The 13,795-nt window shown below is 43.9% G+C and overlaps 1 protein-coding gene across 1 annotated transcript; it reads left to right on the forward strand.

Moving 5' to 3' along the window:
- Positions 1–255: 255 nt before the first annotated feature.
- Positions 256–13,288, forward strand: LOC309361520 (keratin, type II cytoskeletal cochleal-like; the record flags this gene model as incomplete). Its single annotated transcript, XM_081896630.1, has 7 exons — positions 256–489; positions 2,620–2,834; positions 5,617–5,677; positions 7,434–7,529; positions 8,347–8,511; positions 11,472–11,597; positions 13,064–13,288. 7 exons carry the CDS (start codon positions 256–258, stop codon positions 13,286–13,288), a joined length of 1,122 nt encoding a protein of 373 aa, XP_081752756.1.
- Between the last annotated feature and the right edge of the window lie 507 nt (positions 13,289–13,795).

Raw genomic sequence — 13,795 nt, forward strand, 5'->3', positions numbered from 1 at the left:
TTTTAGTCCTTCTCAGACGGAGCCAACATGATGAGCCAACAGTTCTTCACCTCTTCTCCTCAAAGATGTTTTACCTCTGCCTCCTCTGGTGGAGGCAGTGGAGGGATCAGAATCAGTGAGGCATCCACCTGCCAACCTTTTGCCACCACCTGCCTGGCAGGAAGGGGAAACACCAGCAAAAGTTTCCATAACTTTGGTGGAAGACATCAGATTTCTTGCTGTGTGGGCCAGGAGAGAAGTAGCTATGGAAACGATATGGAAGCAGGACAAGTGGTGGGCCACAGCATACTTGCAAGGGGCTTTGGACATAGAAGCACAACAAGTCCTTCTGCCAGCTGTAGAAGCGATAGGATCCGTGAGGTCTCCATTAACAAGCATCTCTTGGAACCTCTCTGCCTGGGGGTCGATCCGCATGACCATCAAGTAAAAGCACTGGAGAAGGAGCAACTAAAGGACCTCAACAATCAGTTTGCTTGCTTCATTGACAAGGTGAGATGTTTCCATTAATGATGATGGGGATGATCCCAGACCGAAGGGACTGCACACATGTGGCTGAACATTAAGATATTTCAAGCAGAGTTAGAGTTCTAATTAATTCTGCTGCTACATTAAGTGATATGTTTGCAGAGAGCAAATTTTGAATCATGCCTGGAGACTTTGGAGGATATGGCCTGATTCACACTTGTACACTTGACAGCAGAATGTGTGAATTGACTCAGTTGAAATGTGCTGCGTTTGTGGATGATCGTGTGCTAAGAGTTCTGTCCATGGTGTTTACATCTCTCCATAGAAGGCTTGTGTTATTGCTTGCTAGACTGCAGCATACCCAGCAGCTTTGAAATTTGGTTTCAAGGTTTCTCGAGACAAAGCTGTCCAATGGTTATATATATATATATATATATATATATATATATATATCACGTAAGCACCATGCCATTTTTCAGCATAGCCACACTACAAACTCATATAGGAGGGGGGTTATTGGTTTGTTTTTGTTTTATTATGTACTGTATTTTTCGCCCTATAGGACACACTTTTTCCCCTCCAAAAATGAAGGGGAAATCTGGGTGCGTCCTATGGGGCGAATGCAGGCTTTCGCTGAAGCTTGGAGAGCGAGAGGGGTCGGTGCGCACCGACCCCTCTCACTCTCCAGGCTTCAGGAAGACATCCGCGGCCTAGGCAGCCCTCGGGAGTTCCCGCAGGGCTGTCTAGGCTGCCGATAGTAGCTTGCTTCCCGGAGCGCCGGGCGCGCTGAAAGCAAAGCGCCCGGCGCTTCGGGAACACATCCGCAGCCTAGGCAGCCCTGCGGGAGTTCCCGCAGGGATGTCTAGGCTGCAGACAGCAGCCTGCTTCCCGGAGCGTCGGGCGGCCTGAAAGCAGAGCACCCCTCGCGCCGGGCAGACATCGGCCAGCCCCACAAGCTCGGGGGACAGCAGGGAGGCGCAGCGCCGCCATCCCGCTGTTCCTTGACCTCGTTCGGTTTCCCCGACCTGCTTTTGGCGGGGAAATACTTTGGGGGGGGAATAAAGGAAAGAATTTTCCCCTCTATTTCCCCCCCAAAAAACTAGGTGTGTCCTATGAGACGGAGCGTCCTATGGGATGAAAAATACGGTATTTTATGTTCTCATTTTGTATTTTTATGTTGTGAACCACCCTGTGATCTTTGAATGAAGGGTGGTATGCAAATTTAATGCTAGTAGTTTTAGCAGTAGTAGTACAACCTCTGTGACAGCCCATTCACAGTTGGTTAGAACATGGAGCTAATAATGCCAAGGTTGCAGATTTGATCCCCGTGTTGGACAGTTGCGTATTCCTCATTGCAAAGGGTTGGACTAGGTGACCCTCAGGGACCCTTCCAACTCTACAGTTCTGTGATTTTATGATCACACCCCATCATGAAGAGGATGGGTAGCTTTTTTAAGCCCACAGCTTTTCCCTTCATGGCTAACTGTGGTTTAAGGGGGCACTTTTGATCTGGTTCAAGGCTGTAGTGCAAGCAGAAATGGGCGGACAGTATACTTTATTCAATATACAGTGGACACAGGAAAATACAGGCCTTTTTTGTGATGGCTCCTCGCTTGTGGAATGTTCTCCCCAGGGAGGGTTGCCTGGCAACTTTGTTACATTTATTTCGGCGCCAGGACAAATAATTCCTCTTCTCCCAAGCTTTTGGCTAATTAAACAATCTATGGTCTTTTAAACAGTGGGGTAGGGGTACTGTTTTTGTTTGTTACTATGTTACACATTTTGTGTGGGTTTTCATATTTTAAATTTCCATGTGATCCTCAGATGAAGGGCAGTGTACAATTTTAACAACACCATAGGTGGGGAGAAGGGTGTGGCTGAGGTGTTTTCATGAAAAATTGATTAGAGTACACTTAGAACCATAATGTGGGATTTCGATTATATACGTGAGATATATCATTTGAATCACTTCCATAATGGTTTTGCGGTTATAGCTTATATTTTGTATTTAAAAACAACAACCAACCATTTATTCAGCACCTAAGAGCGAATCCCGTAGCAGCAAAATGCAGCCTCATTCATGCATTTATTTGCTATCAAAAGTTGCAACAGCTTCACAGCAACTGGCCTTTGCTTTTCTTGCTTGGATTTCAGGTCAGATCCTTGGAGCAGAAGAACCAGGTGCTGGTCACCAAATGGAAGCTGCTGAAGAACCAGAAAGTTCCCACCATTCGGAAAGATCTCAAGCCTTTATGTGAAAATTTCCTCAGTAAGCTGAGGAAAAAACTGGACTGCTTATTGTGTGAGAAGCAGAAGCTCGAAAACCAACAAAAAACAACGCACGGCATGGTTGAGGAGAACCGTTGCAAGTAAGTTAACCTCTCGAGGCAGAGCCCATTTCCACAGCCAGCCAAGAGTGGTGGCAGACCTTACATAGCCTGACCTCCACAGAACTAGGAATGCGGTGGGGGGAAGGCTTTCACTTCGCGTTTTAAGCTGAGCCTATCTAATTTGTGCACCCGAAAACAACAGAGGAACTGGGGAGTTGCTGTTGTTTAGTCGTTTCGTCGTGTCCGACTCTTCGTGACCCCCTGGACCAGAGCACGCCAGGCCCTCCTGTCTTCCACTGCCTCCCGCAGTTTGGTCAAACTCATGCTTCGAGAACACTGTCCAACCACCTCGTCCTCTGTCGCCCCCTTCTCCTTGTGCCCTCAATCTTTCCCAACATCAGGGTCTTTTCCAGGGAGTCTTCTCTTCTCATGAGCTGGCCAAAGTATTGGAGCCTCAGCTTCAGGATCTGTCCTTCCAGTGAGCACTCAGGGCTGATTTCTTTCAGAATGGAGAGGTTTGATCTTCTTGCAGTCCATGGGACTCTCCAGAGTCTCCTCCAGCACCAGAATTCAAAAGCATCAATTCTTTGGCAATCAGCCTTCTTTATGGTCCAGCTGGGGAGAGGGGAGGTTAAATCCCCACTCAGCTAGTAAGCTCACTGGGTGGCCCTGGGCCAGTTACTTCCTTTCAGGGTTGTTAACAACTGTCAGGGAGAGGCAAACAGGAAAAGAGGAAAGGACAGAAACCAGCAGTTATAGAGAGCCTAAAGAGATTATCAGCAGCTTCTCGTCTGACAGTGGGTCTGACGTAGAGGGGGAGGAGGATGAGCCTGGAACTAGTCATTCTGTGCACAGAGGAAGTAAGGGGAGGAGTTTTTGCAGACTTGCATGCTGGGTGCGGAAAAATAAGAAGAAAGATTAGAGGGAGCAACTGCGCACAAGGGGAAGGACGCTAATTGAAATGCCGGAGATGTAGTTTTGAACTTTGCCAAATAAATCAAATGGTTTGGAACTGGCTGGGAGCCCAGAGTCTTATCTATGGCCAGCTGGACAGCATTAAGCCTCTGACAACAACCTAGCAGTTCGAAAGCATGTCAAAGTGCAAGTAGATAAATAGGTACCACTCCGGCGGGAAGGTAAATGGCGTTTCCATGCACTGCTCTGGTTCACCAGAAGCGGCTCAGTCATGCTGGCCACATGATCTGGAAGCTGTCTGCAGACAAACACCGGCTCCCTCGGCCAATAGAGAGAGATGAGCGCCAACCCCAGAGTTGTCCACGACTGGACCTAACAGTCAGGGGTACCTTTAGCTTTAAGGGGATTAAATGAGAGGAAGAACTCTGAGCTACTTGGAGAAATAGTGGGACATGAATACAATAAAAGAACATAAGTAGAATGCTGCTTTCTGTCCATTCCTAGCCAGAACTAGATGTTATGGCTGAAAACAACAGCCCTGCATCTCTTATCTGTCTCTCTCCAGTCACATGAAATTAAACATGAGGACCCTGTGATTACCTCCCACGCCCCATTCCAATCCAATGGCTGCTTCCTATGAACCACCAGGAATTTGCCACATGATAACATCATGCCATTTTTCCCCAACACGGCATGGAATACCCATGTGAAGTGGCCTTCAAATATTGAAGGAACAGCGAGATCATGCCGGTAGCTTGCTCTGTGGAAAACCTGCTTGATGTTTGCTCTGATTCAGTGGTAAAATGTGGGTTTTTCCTGGGGGGGAAGCACTGGGACAAGGTCTGACATAGACCTGGAAAGCCCAGACCTGTGGTACAGAAGGAAGTGAGGATGAGGTCTCAGAGCTGGGACAGTGGCATAGCCCCTTCAATGGACAGCACTACCTTCATGTTGTTAACAGGTGAAGGGGGCTTAAACGTTGCTGGAAAGCAGGGGAGAGAATGGGATGTGGCATTTTCAGTTTGGGCAACAGCCCTTAACCTGCCATTTAACATCTAAAGCATGTCAGAAACCAGGCTGAAACCTACTATGGCTTCAACCTTCCCTCTCCATAGTGCCACCTCAGGCATTTGTACTTTTACAAGAGAGTGCAATCCTCAAACCTGTCATTGACCAAATAGTTCTACTAGTCCTGTGGTGTTTTAACTAAACTTAAATGTATGTATGTTCTTTTCCCCTGAAACACTGACCTTCAAAACCGTCAAGTACAATCTTGGAAAAGATTTGTTGTCTAGATGCATGCATACCCAAATAGGTTGAGATGTATGCTACTTAAAAAGTGATATAATTTGTTCTGTTCCCAGTTCCTTCTTCTTTTCATCCTGGTTTCTACAGCACGGGATTAATGGTTCCTGTCACATTTTAATTATGTGTTGCATGAAAATGCATGTCATAAAGACTGCGTGACTGGTTGTTAGGCTTTGTTTTGGTCTGATGTCAAATTGTTTCAGGAGGGGGCAATTTTGACTGGAAGATTGGCAGAAGAAGAGGTCAAAAGTGCTTAACCCTTTTCATGCCAGTCCAGCCACTAAAAATAACATCCCCAAGCTCCCCCCCCCCATGCAGGGTTACAGACATTTTTACACTGTGGGGCTAATAAAACACTGTGGAGTTAGTAAAAGCAGCTTCGGGAAAGGGGATGTGGAAGATAAAAGAGGCCAGCAAATAATGGGATTTTATGAACTCCCCCTTTTGCTGTCCCTGCTGTTTCTTGGCTTTTCTTTACATCAAATGACCATTGGGACTTTGTACATGTGGTTAAGTGTAATCTATGCTTGCTTATTGTGTTTGGATAAAGTGTTTCTCTTTCCTCCACTTTCTCTCTCTCCCTCTCAAATCCTGCAAGATATGAAGAAGAGCTGAACAGACGAACAAATACAGAAAATGAGTTTGTCTTGCTCAAGCAGGTGAGTGATTTAGGTAGGCCTGCACAGTAAAATGTGCATGCCAGCACAAATTGAGGAATACAGTGGGGATTTCTAGATTTACACATTTTAATTTTAATTTACATAAGTAAATGCAACTGGGGGCATTGATCACCAGCAAGGAACGGCAGTCAGTTCCAGGTTGTGATGAACATCTCTGGGCTCAGTCACACTTAGCTTTTGCCCCATGCTTTCTAGGTACAGAGCTACACTTTCCTGATCCAAGCCCACTTTCCCCAGGAAAACCTGTTCTTTAATCTTGAATCAGCATGAAAAATGGCAATTTGGGTTTCCCACAAATTGCGGGGGGTGGGGGGGGGGGAGAAGCATTCGGACGTGGTCCAGAAAACCAGAGACCTGTGCCTAGAAAGTACAGAGGAAAATTAGTGTGGATGAGCCCTCTGTTACATTCACACTTTCCATTTTTTAGGTGTACGCATTTAAAAGAACATTATTATTGGCATTTTAAAAACATAAATGTGGGAAGAGGTCCTAAGGAGCAAATCCTAAAGCCACTGTAGGCCTCTGTTTTTTCTTGGACTCTAGCATCCATCAATCACAACCAGTCAATGGTCAGGGATTATGGAAACTGTAGTTCTATAGCTATAGTACACAGGTTCCCCACCCTGTACTATAGGATGCTTTGGGGGCAGTTGTTTCTTGTTCCAAATTGGTGGGAGAGGTAGTAGGAGAGATGGGGAAATTGCTCCACTAAAGGGAATGGTATGTTGTTGTTGTTTAGTCGTTTAGTCATGTCCGACTCTTCGTGACCCCATGGACCAGAGCACACCAGGCACTCCTGTCTTCCACTGCCTCCCGCAGTTTAGTCAAACTCATGCTGGTAGCTTCGAGAACACTATCCAACCATTCGTCCTCTGTCGTCCCCTTCTCCTTGTGCCCTCCATCTTTCCCAACATCAGGGTCTTTTCCAGGGAGTCTTCTCTTCTCATGAGGTGGCCAAAGTATTGGAGCCTCAGCTCCCAGTGAGCACTCTGGGCTGATTTCCTTCAGAATGGATAGGTTTGATCTTCTTGCAGTCCATGGGACTCTCAAGAGTCTCCTCCAACACCATAATTCAAAAGCATCAATTCTTTGGTGATCAGCCTTCTTTATGGTCCAGCTCTCACTTCCATACATCACTACTGGGGAAACCATAGCTTTAACTATACGGACCTTTGTTGGCAAAAAGGGAATGATATAGCCTGCCATAATTCAGCATGAACACAATGTTGATCTTGAAGACCAAACATTCCTATTGAACTGCAAAAATGTATCAGCGTGGAGAAATAGAGGGCTGAAACAATGTACATCACTTGATTTCTCATTGCCACTTGAAGCTCATGTCTTCAAGAGATGAGGGTACATGCAGTCAGCCTCATTTCATTGGAAGAAAAGGCACTTGATAAACACAGATGTCCTAGAAAAGTACATACCTGGATAACCCTTTCTGGCTATATCAATGCATCAAGGAACCATCAGATATCTCCATATAATCATATATTGTATGGTCTTGTTGAAAAGCATGGTGAAAGGGCTCCATTGCAATCTGGAACTCTGAAATTGCAGGGAACTCAGCCTAAGCATATAAACTTCTACGCATGGATACATGTTACAAACATGCATTTCAGTATGTGTGGGAAAGTCTTAAATATTAATTGGTGTATAAATGCTATAAAATAAATAAATAGTGTTGGCTTTGGAATGGCATAAGAATTAAATCACAGGTTTTCTCCCCTAGAAAGTTGATGCTGCATATGAACATCAGAAGGAACTGCAAATGAAGAAGGAGCTGCTGAAAGAGACTGTAGAATTCCTGAGAGCTTTCTTTGCAGAGGTCTGTTAAGATATGTTACAGCATAAAAAGCTGTTGTTACCCCTCAATTCAGATATTTTAATTGTGCATCTTTGGGAAATCAGGTACCCCTCAGCCCTGGGATGTGATGCCACTGCCATTATTTCCAGTGCCAGCTAAAACAGACTTGACTCTTCTGTAGCAATGGAAAACTGCCTTATACTTAGCTAGACCCTTGGTCCACTTTGCTTTGCATTGCCTATACTGACTGACAGTAGCTCCTTTGGATAGTCTTTCCCAGCCTTACTTGGACAGATGTCAAGAATTGAACCATGGACCTTTTGCATGCCCAGTAGTTGCCCTATCATCGAGCTATGGATCTTGATCCTTTCCTTCTATAGGCAATGCTATTCATTTCAACACAGGAGTCCTACTGGTTCCTTTGATTTTTGTTCTAAGCAATTTATGCTTTGGATCACAATGTTTAGATCTGTGTGACTATCTTTTCAGATAGAATACTGGGTGCAGGAGTTTACCCCCCACAGAGCTACAATTCCCAGCACCCTATAGTTTCCACATTTTTTTCAGGAGGTGTTTTAAATGTGTAGTGTTCAACAAAATGATATGTGAATCTCATCAATAACTCCAAACAAGACACGTAAGTTAGCCTTGGTCCTGCACCTCGGGATAGTTTTACAATTTTTTATGTGCTGTAAGCCACCCAGAGTGGCTGGGGAAACCCAGCCGGATGGGCGGGGTATAAATAATAAATTTATTAGTATTATTATTATTATAGTTTGCTGTTGCTTTCTCTACTGCTGGGCACTAAGATGTCACTCAAATTCTGTGTAACCTGCAGGAACGCACTGTGCTGGACTGTCAGCTTTATGATACATCTGTGGTTGTCAGCATGGACAACAGCAGAGGCCTAGATATGGATGCCCTGATCCAGCACATTGAAAGATGGTATCAGAACATCGCACTAAGAAGCAAAGAAGAAGCTAATATCTTTTACAAGAGCCAGGTATGACCAAGAGACATGGAATGGGTTGAGATATTTATTTATTTATTCAATTTCTATATCACATTAGATTTTTAATAAAAACCTCAAAGTGGTGTACCGCATATTAAATCAATAAAACAATAGATGAGCAATGTTCCTCTGGCCTCATGAGGAGCCTCTTCTGTAGGGCTGGTGAGTGTGGGCCCAGCCCCCTAAGCCAGGTGGAAAGGACCTTGTGGGGAGCAGCCTTCACCCCTCACAGCAGGTGATGTTATTTCAGAATCTCAACATCACTCTTCTTCTTTTTAAAGGAATCTAGATAATATAGGAAACCATACCCTAGATTTTCAGCAATTCGATTTGCACATCCTTGCTTGCCAACTTCTAGCTGTCAGATTTCTCAATAAATAGAAAAACTCTGCTGTTCTATGCATTTGTTAAGATCAGTGCAATGAAATGACTGCCAAGTCCCCATTCTGATCATCTAAAGCCATATATTACTCTTCAGTTAATCAGATTTATTGTTTCACCAAGCAAGTCTTAGGAGCATAATAACATAATAAAATTAACCAAAATGAAACCAGTTTCTCCTTTGGAAGTCAGCTTTACAAATCCACCACATTTTCTCCAAACAAACCTTCACTGTGTCACAGCCACTGCCAATGAGATTACTCTAAATATAACATAACACAACTTGTACCACACAAAGATATTTCATCTTAAATTAGTTGGATATATGACACCCATCTAGCTAAATATCTCTGTGGTTATTCACCATACATAGAGCTTCATATATCTATGTGTGATGACCAGGGTGATTTAACAGAGAAAATCATAAAAATACAATGGACACCAACACTCAATTTAAAAATAAATAAATTGTAATCTAGACTTTCCTTGGATTTCCCACCAGATATACAAGATGTAGGGTTAAAACATGGATAGCTAACCCTTTTCAGCCCAAAGGTTGCGTTGACTGTCACCCACACCTCCAATAATAATAATAATAATAATAATAATAATAATAATAATAATAATAATAAATTTTATTTATATCCCACCCTCCCCAGCCGAAGCCGGGCTCAGGGCGGCTAAAAACAAAACAGTACAAAAGTACAGCACAATCAACATTCTAAAATCATTAATTATAAAATTAATTAATTCAAGCCACTGGCAACCATTGGGCCAGAGCTCCACAAAGATTGCCGAGGGAGGGAGTCAGGCTGTGCCCTGGCCAAAGGCCTGGTGGAACAGCTCTGTCTTGCAGGCCCTGCGGAAAGATGTCAAGTCCCGCAGGGCCCTGGTCTCTTGTGACAGAGTGTTCCAGCAGATCGGAGCCACGGCTGAAAAAGCCCTGGCTCTAGTTGAGGCCAGCCTAACTTCTCTGTGGCCTGGGACCTTCAAGATGTTTTTATTTGAAGACCGTAAGTTTCTCTGTGAGGCATACCAGGAGAGGCGGTCCCGTAGGTACCAAGGGTATCATATCTCGGTAAGCATGGCCAACATATATAACCTTTGCAGAAACAGACCCCTCAAAGAACTGTTGTGGCATAGTTTGCAAGCTTAGAACCAGAAAGGCCCAACAGAAAGTTATTTTGCCAAGTGAATTGCTCTGGTGAATTGATAAGTGGAGGCACAGGATCTTGATGTCTGAATCTCCATCAGGTTCCTTCTGAATAGTTTCTAATATATCATTGGATATGAACAGCTTTTGCCTCAGATGCAACCAGCTATCTTGTTTATCAGTTTTATTGTTGTTCTAAAGCAATCTTTCCTCCTCAAACTTAAAAGATTATAATATTGTTTTAACTATCCTCATTTTAACAAGCATAAATCCTCATTCTGTTACAGGTACTCTTAGTCCTAGCAAAGATCTCAGAAATTAGTTTGGGGTAACTTAATGTTGTATCTCAATCAATCCCTCATATGGAATCTGTGTGCATTTTCCCTTTTTGCATGAGATTTTATTAAGACTTTTAATAATACACTAAAAAGCAAACTAATCTAAACAAAAGAAAAGAAAAGAAAAGGAAGAAAAAGAATGCAAAGTCCTCTCTCACATGTAGATCTTAACTCTTGTCTCACACAGAAAGAGGTGAACTCTCTCAGCTCTCACCTGGCAACTTCCCTTTCTTTCTTCCTCTCACACAGGGTCCACTCCTTTGCTTTGAGCTCTTTTCATCGTTCATTCAATAGTTGCTGCATGACACCAACAGTCAATGGGGTGTTTTTCAATATTTTCACCATATTGAGTGCTTTCTTTGAGATCCACACAGTCCTTGCTTATCAAAATACATTCCTAGCATTCCTCTCTCACCGTGAGGCAGCCACGAAGTTTCACATTACAATCAACACATTCACCAGTGAAGTGGAGGATCAAAACCAGAATAAAATAAAATGAACACCTCTTAGCTGTTTAGAAACTTTCCTAGGTATGCACGGTTGAAGCACACTTTTTGTTTTATTTTAATTTCAGCCCATTATGTGGGCATTTTTTTCAAAGAACTCAGTATTCACAGGAACTCTGTTGAGGAAGGTGGTCCTCATAGTTTTATATAGTCCCTGGGGGGCAGGGACACTTCAGGCCTGGGTGTCAAATGTGGCTCTCCAAGTCCCTCTGTTTAGCCCTCTCCCCAGTCCATGCCTCACATTGACCCTGCTTCACTGCCTCCTCAAGTGCTTATGTCCAGATAGAAGCATCTTTGAATTATGACAGTGCATTTTGTTTGCATGGATGGAGGATAGAGAGGTAAGTTGATTGTAATGTCACCTATTTACAAAGGTAATTGTCATAGGCATTGCTCCACCCATTTTTGCCTCTGGCCCCTGGGAGATTATCCACAAAGGACTGTGACCCTCTGGCTAACAAGGGTCCCCCCCCCACTGACATAGCCAATGAGGGGGGAGCCATCACTGCTTCTCTCCCAATATTTAAGCATGAAGTTGTACCTTTGCTCTTCTGCCTTCTCTCTGAATATTAGATTGAGGATCTCCAGAACAAACGATACAAGTTCCATGCAAACCTGGAAAAGAACAACAATGAAATTACTGAGCTAAAACGGGTGATACAGATAATGCAGATCCAGACAGATAATGAGAAGAAGAAGGTGAGGAAGCTCTTGTGTTCCCTGGTCCAAGTCAGCCCTGGTTTGGTGGGAGTGTCTGACCTTAAGGCCTGCCTTCACAAACTGAAGGACACAACTTACTGGCTTTTCTATAGTACCACTAATGGTTTGTAACCATATGCTATTTAAAGGTGTTTCTGAAATTTGTATTTCCTGAAAAAGAAACATGGGGCACATTCATAACGCTCATTACAAATGTGAGAGATGTATTACAGTCCCATAAATTCTTCTCTGGCTCAGGTTTTAATCTGAGCTGGAGAAGAATTCAACTCCTTCCCCACTCCATGCACCCAGCCCCTAACCCCTGCCTGACATGCATAGTCTTCCAAGAAGCAACTCTGGGCAGGGGAATAGGGAGAAGACCTTTGCCGCTGCCTTTGCTACCAGATTCAGCAGCCAGGTAAGCAGGTGAAAGGGGAGAGAAAGGAGGTTTGGAAGTCTATAGGTGGGTAGGTGGGTGAGTGAGAAGAAGAGTTATGGTGGGTGAGCAGCAGCTTCAAAACTCACAGGAATGCAGAAAAATTTAACACCGATTGAGAAAGAGAGGTTTCAGAAGGAGACAGGTTTAACATTAGTTAAGAAAGTGAAATATCTGGGGGTTAATAATGACTGCTAAGAACTTAAATCTGTTTAAAGATAACTATGAGAAATGTTGGACAGATGTGAAAAAAGACTTAGAAATATGGTCAAATTTGAAGCTTTCCTTGTTGGGTCGAATTGCAGCTATAAAGATGAATGTATTGCCAAGAATGTTATTTTTGTTTCAATCACTGCAAATTTTGGACAAAATGGACTGTTTCAAGAAGTGGCAGAGAGACATTTCTAGATTTGTCTGGCAGGGCAAGAAGCCTAGAATAAAATTTAAAATATTAACTGACGCAAAGGAAAGAGGCGGATTTGCCCTGCCAGACCTTAAACTTTATTATGAGTTTAGTGGGGTCCTTATTAATTCAGATTAGCTCCACCTGACCACTGGCAGTGCTGGTTGAGGCTAATGGGAGTTTGTAATCCAACGTATCGGAAGGGTGTTGGGTTAGGGAGCTAGGATATTTCCCAGTTTCCAGTTTGGGGCAGAAATCACTTAGCTTGTTTCAAGCCAAACCAAATGAGACTGGGAGAGCATATCTATCACTAATTCAGTTAGTCCCTGGGCTGAAACAACCAGGGATGATTATTAGGAGTCACTTTTGTCCCCATGAAAAGGACTCAACTATCAAGTCCTACCCAACGCTCCTCTCTAGGGAGTTCAACAACAGGGGCAGGCAGATTATCTTTCTGGGGAAGCTCTTCTCCCTTAGTGATCTTGCTGTTGAAGAGCTTGTGATAAGATTCTAGGAAATTCCTGGTTGCCCAGAATTGCTGTTGGAGTGGGAAGGCGGAAAGGGACTGACTCCAATATGGATTGATATTGGTGTTACATCTGGACAACGTTCTCCCATATTTTGCAGGTGGCTTCTCTGCAGGAAGCCATTGGTGATACTGAAAAACAAGGTGACCATTCTCTTAAAGATGCCCAGGAAAAGGAACAAGAGCTCCAGAATCGCCTGCAGGATTCCAAGGACAAATTGGCTGGCCTCTTGAGGGATTATCATGAACTCATGAATACCAAACTGGCCCTTGATATTGAGATTGCTGCATACAAGACATTACTGGAAGGAGAAGAGAACAGGTGAATGCAATATACGGCATCTCTAGATAGAAAGGATTCTGTTTGTATTTCCAAGTTTTCGAGCCTGGAATGGAGCAATTCACCTCCATATGCCATACCCTCCAACATTTTCAAGCCAAAATCCAGGGCACTATATTCCTGGTTTTTATCGCAATAGCATGGCAGCAATTTTGGTTGCTATGATATTGCGTGCCCCCCCCCGAAGCACTTTTTCCAGGCATGGCACCCAAAAACATCCATTTTGGGGCACTGCACAAGACCACTGTCCTAAAATAGTGCTTTCTTGGGGGACAATCTCATCGTAAAATTGCACTGAATACTAAGTATATAAATACCAAGTTCTCTTATTAATAATTTAAAGGTAAAGGTACCCCTGCCCGTACGGGCCAGTCTTGCCAGACTCTAGGGTTGTGCGCTCATCTCACTCTATAGGCCGGGAGCCAGCGCTGTCCACAGACACTTCCGAGTCACGTGCCCAGCGTGACAAGCTGCATCTGGTGAGCCAGCGCAG

Source organism: Podarcis melisellensis (genome assembly GCF_964234715.1).
Source record: "Podarcis melisellensis genome assembly, chromosome: 2".
Classification (NCBI taxonomy): Eukaryota; Metazoa; Chordata; class Lepidosauria; order Squamata; family Lacertidae; genus Podarcis; species Podarcis melisellensis.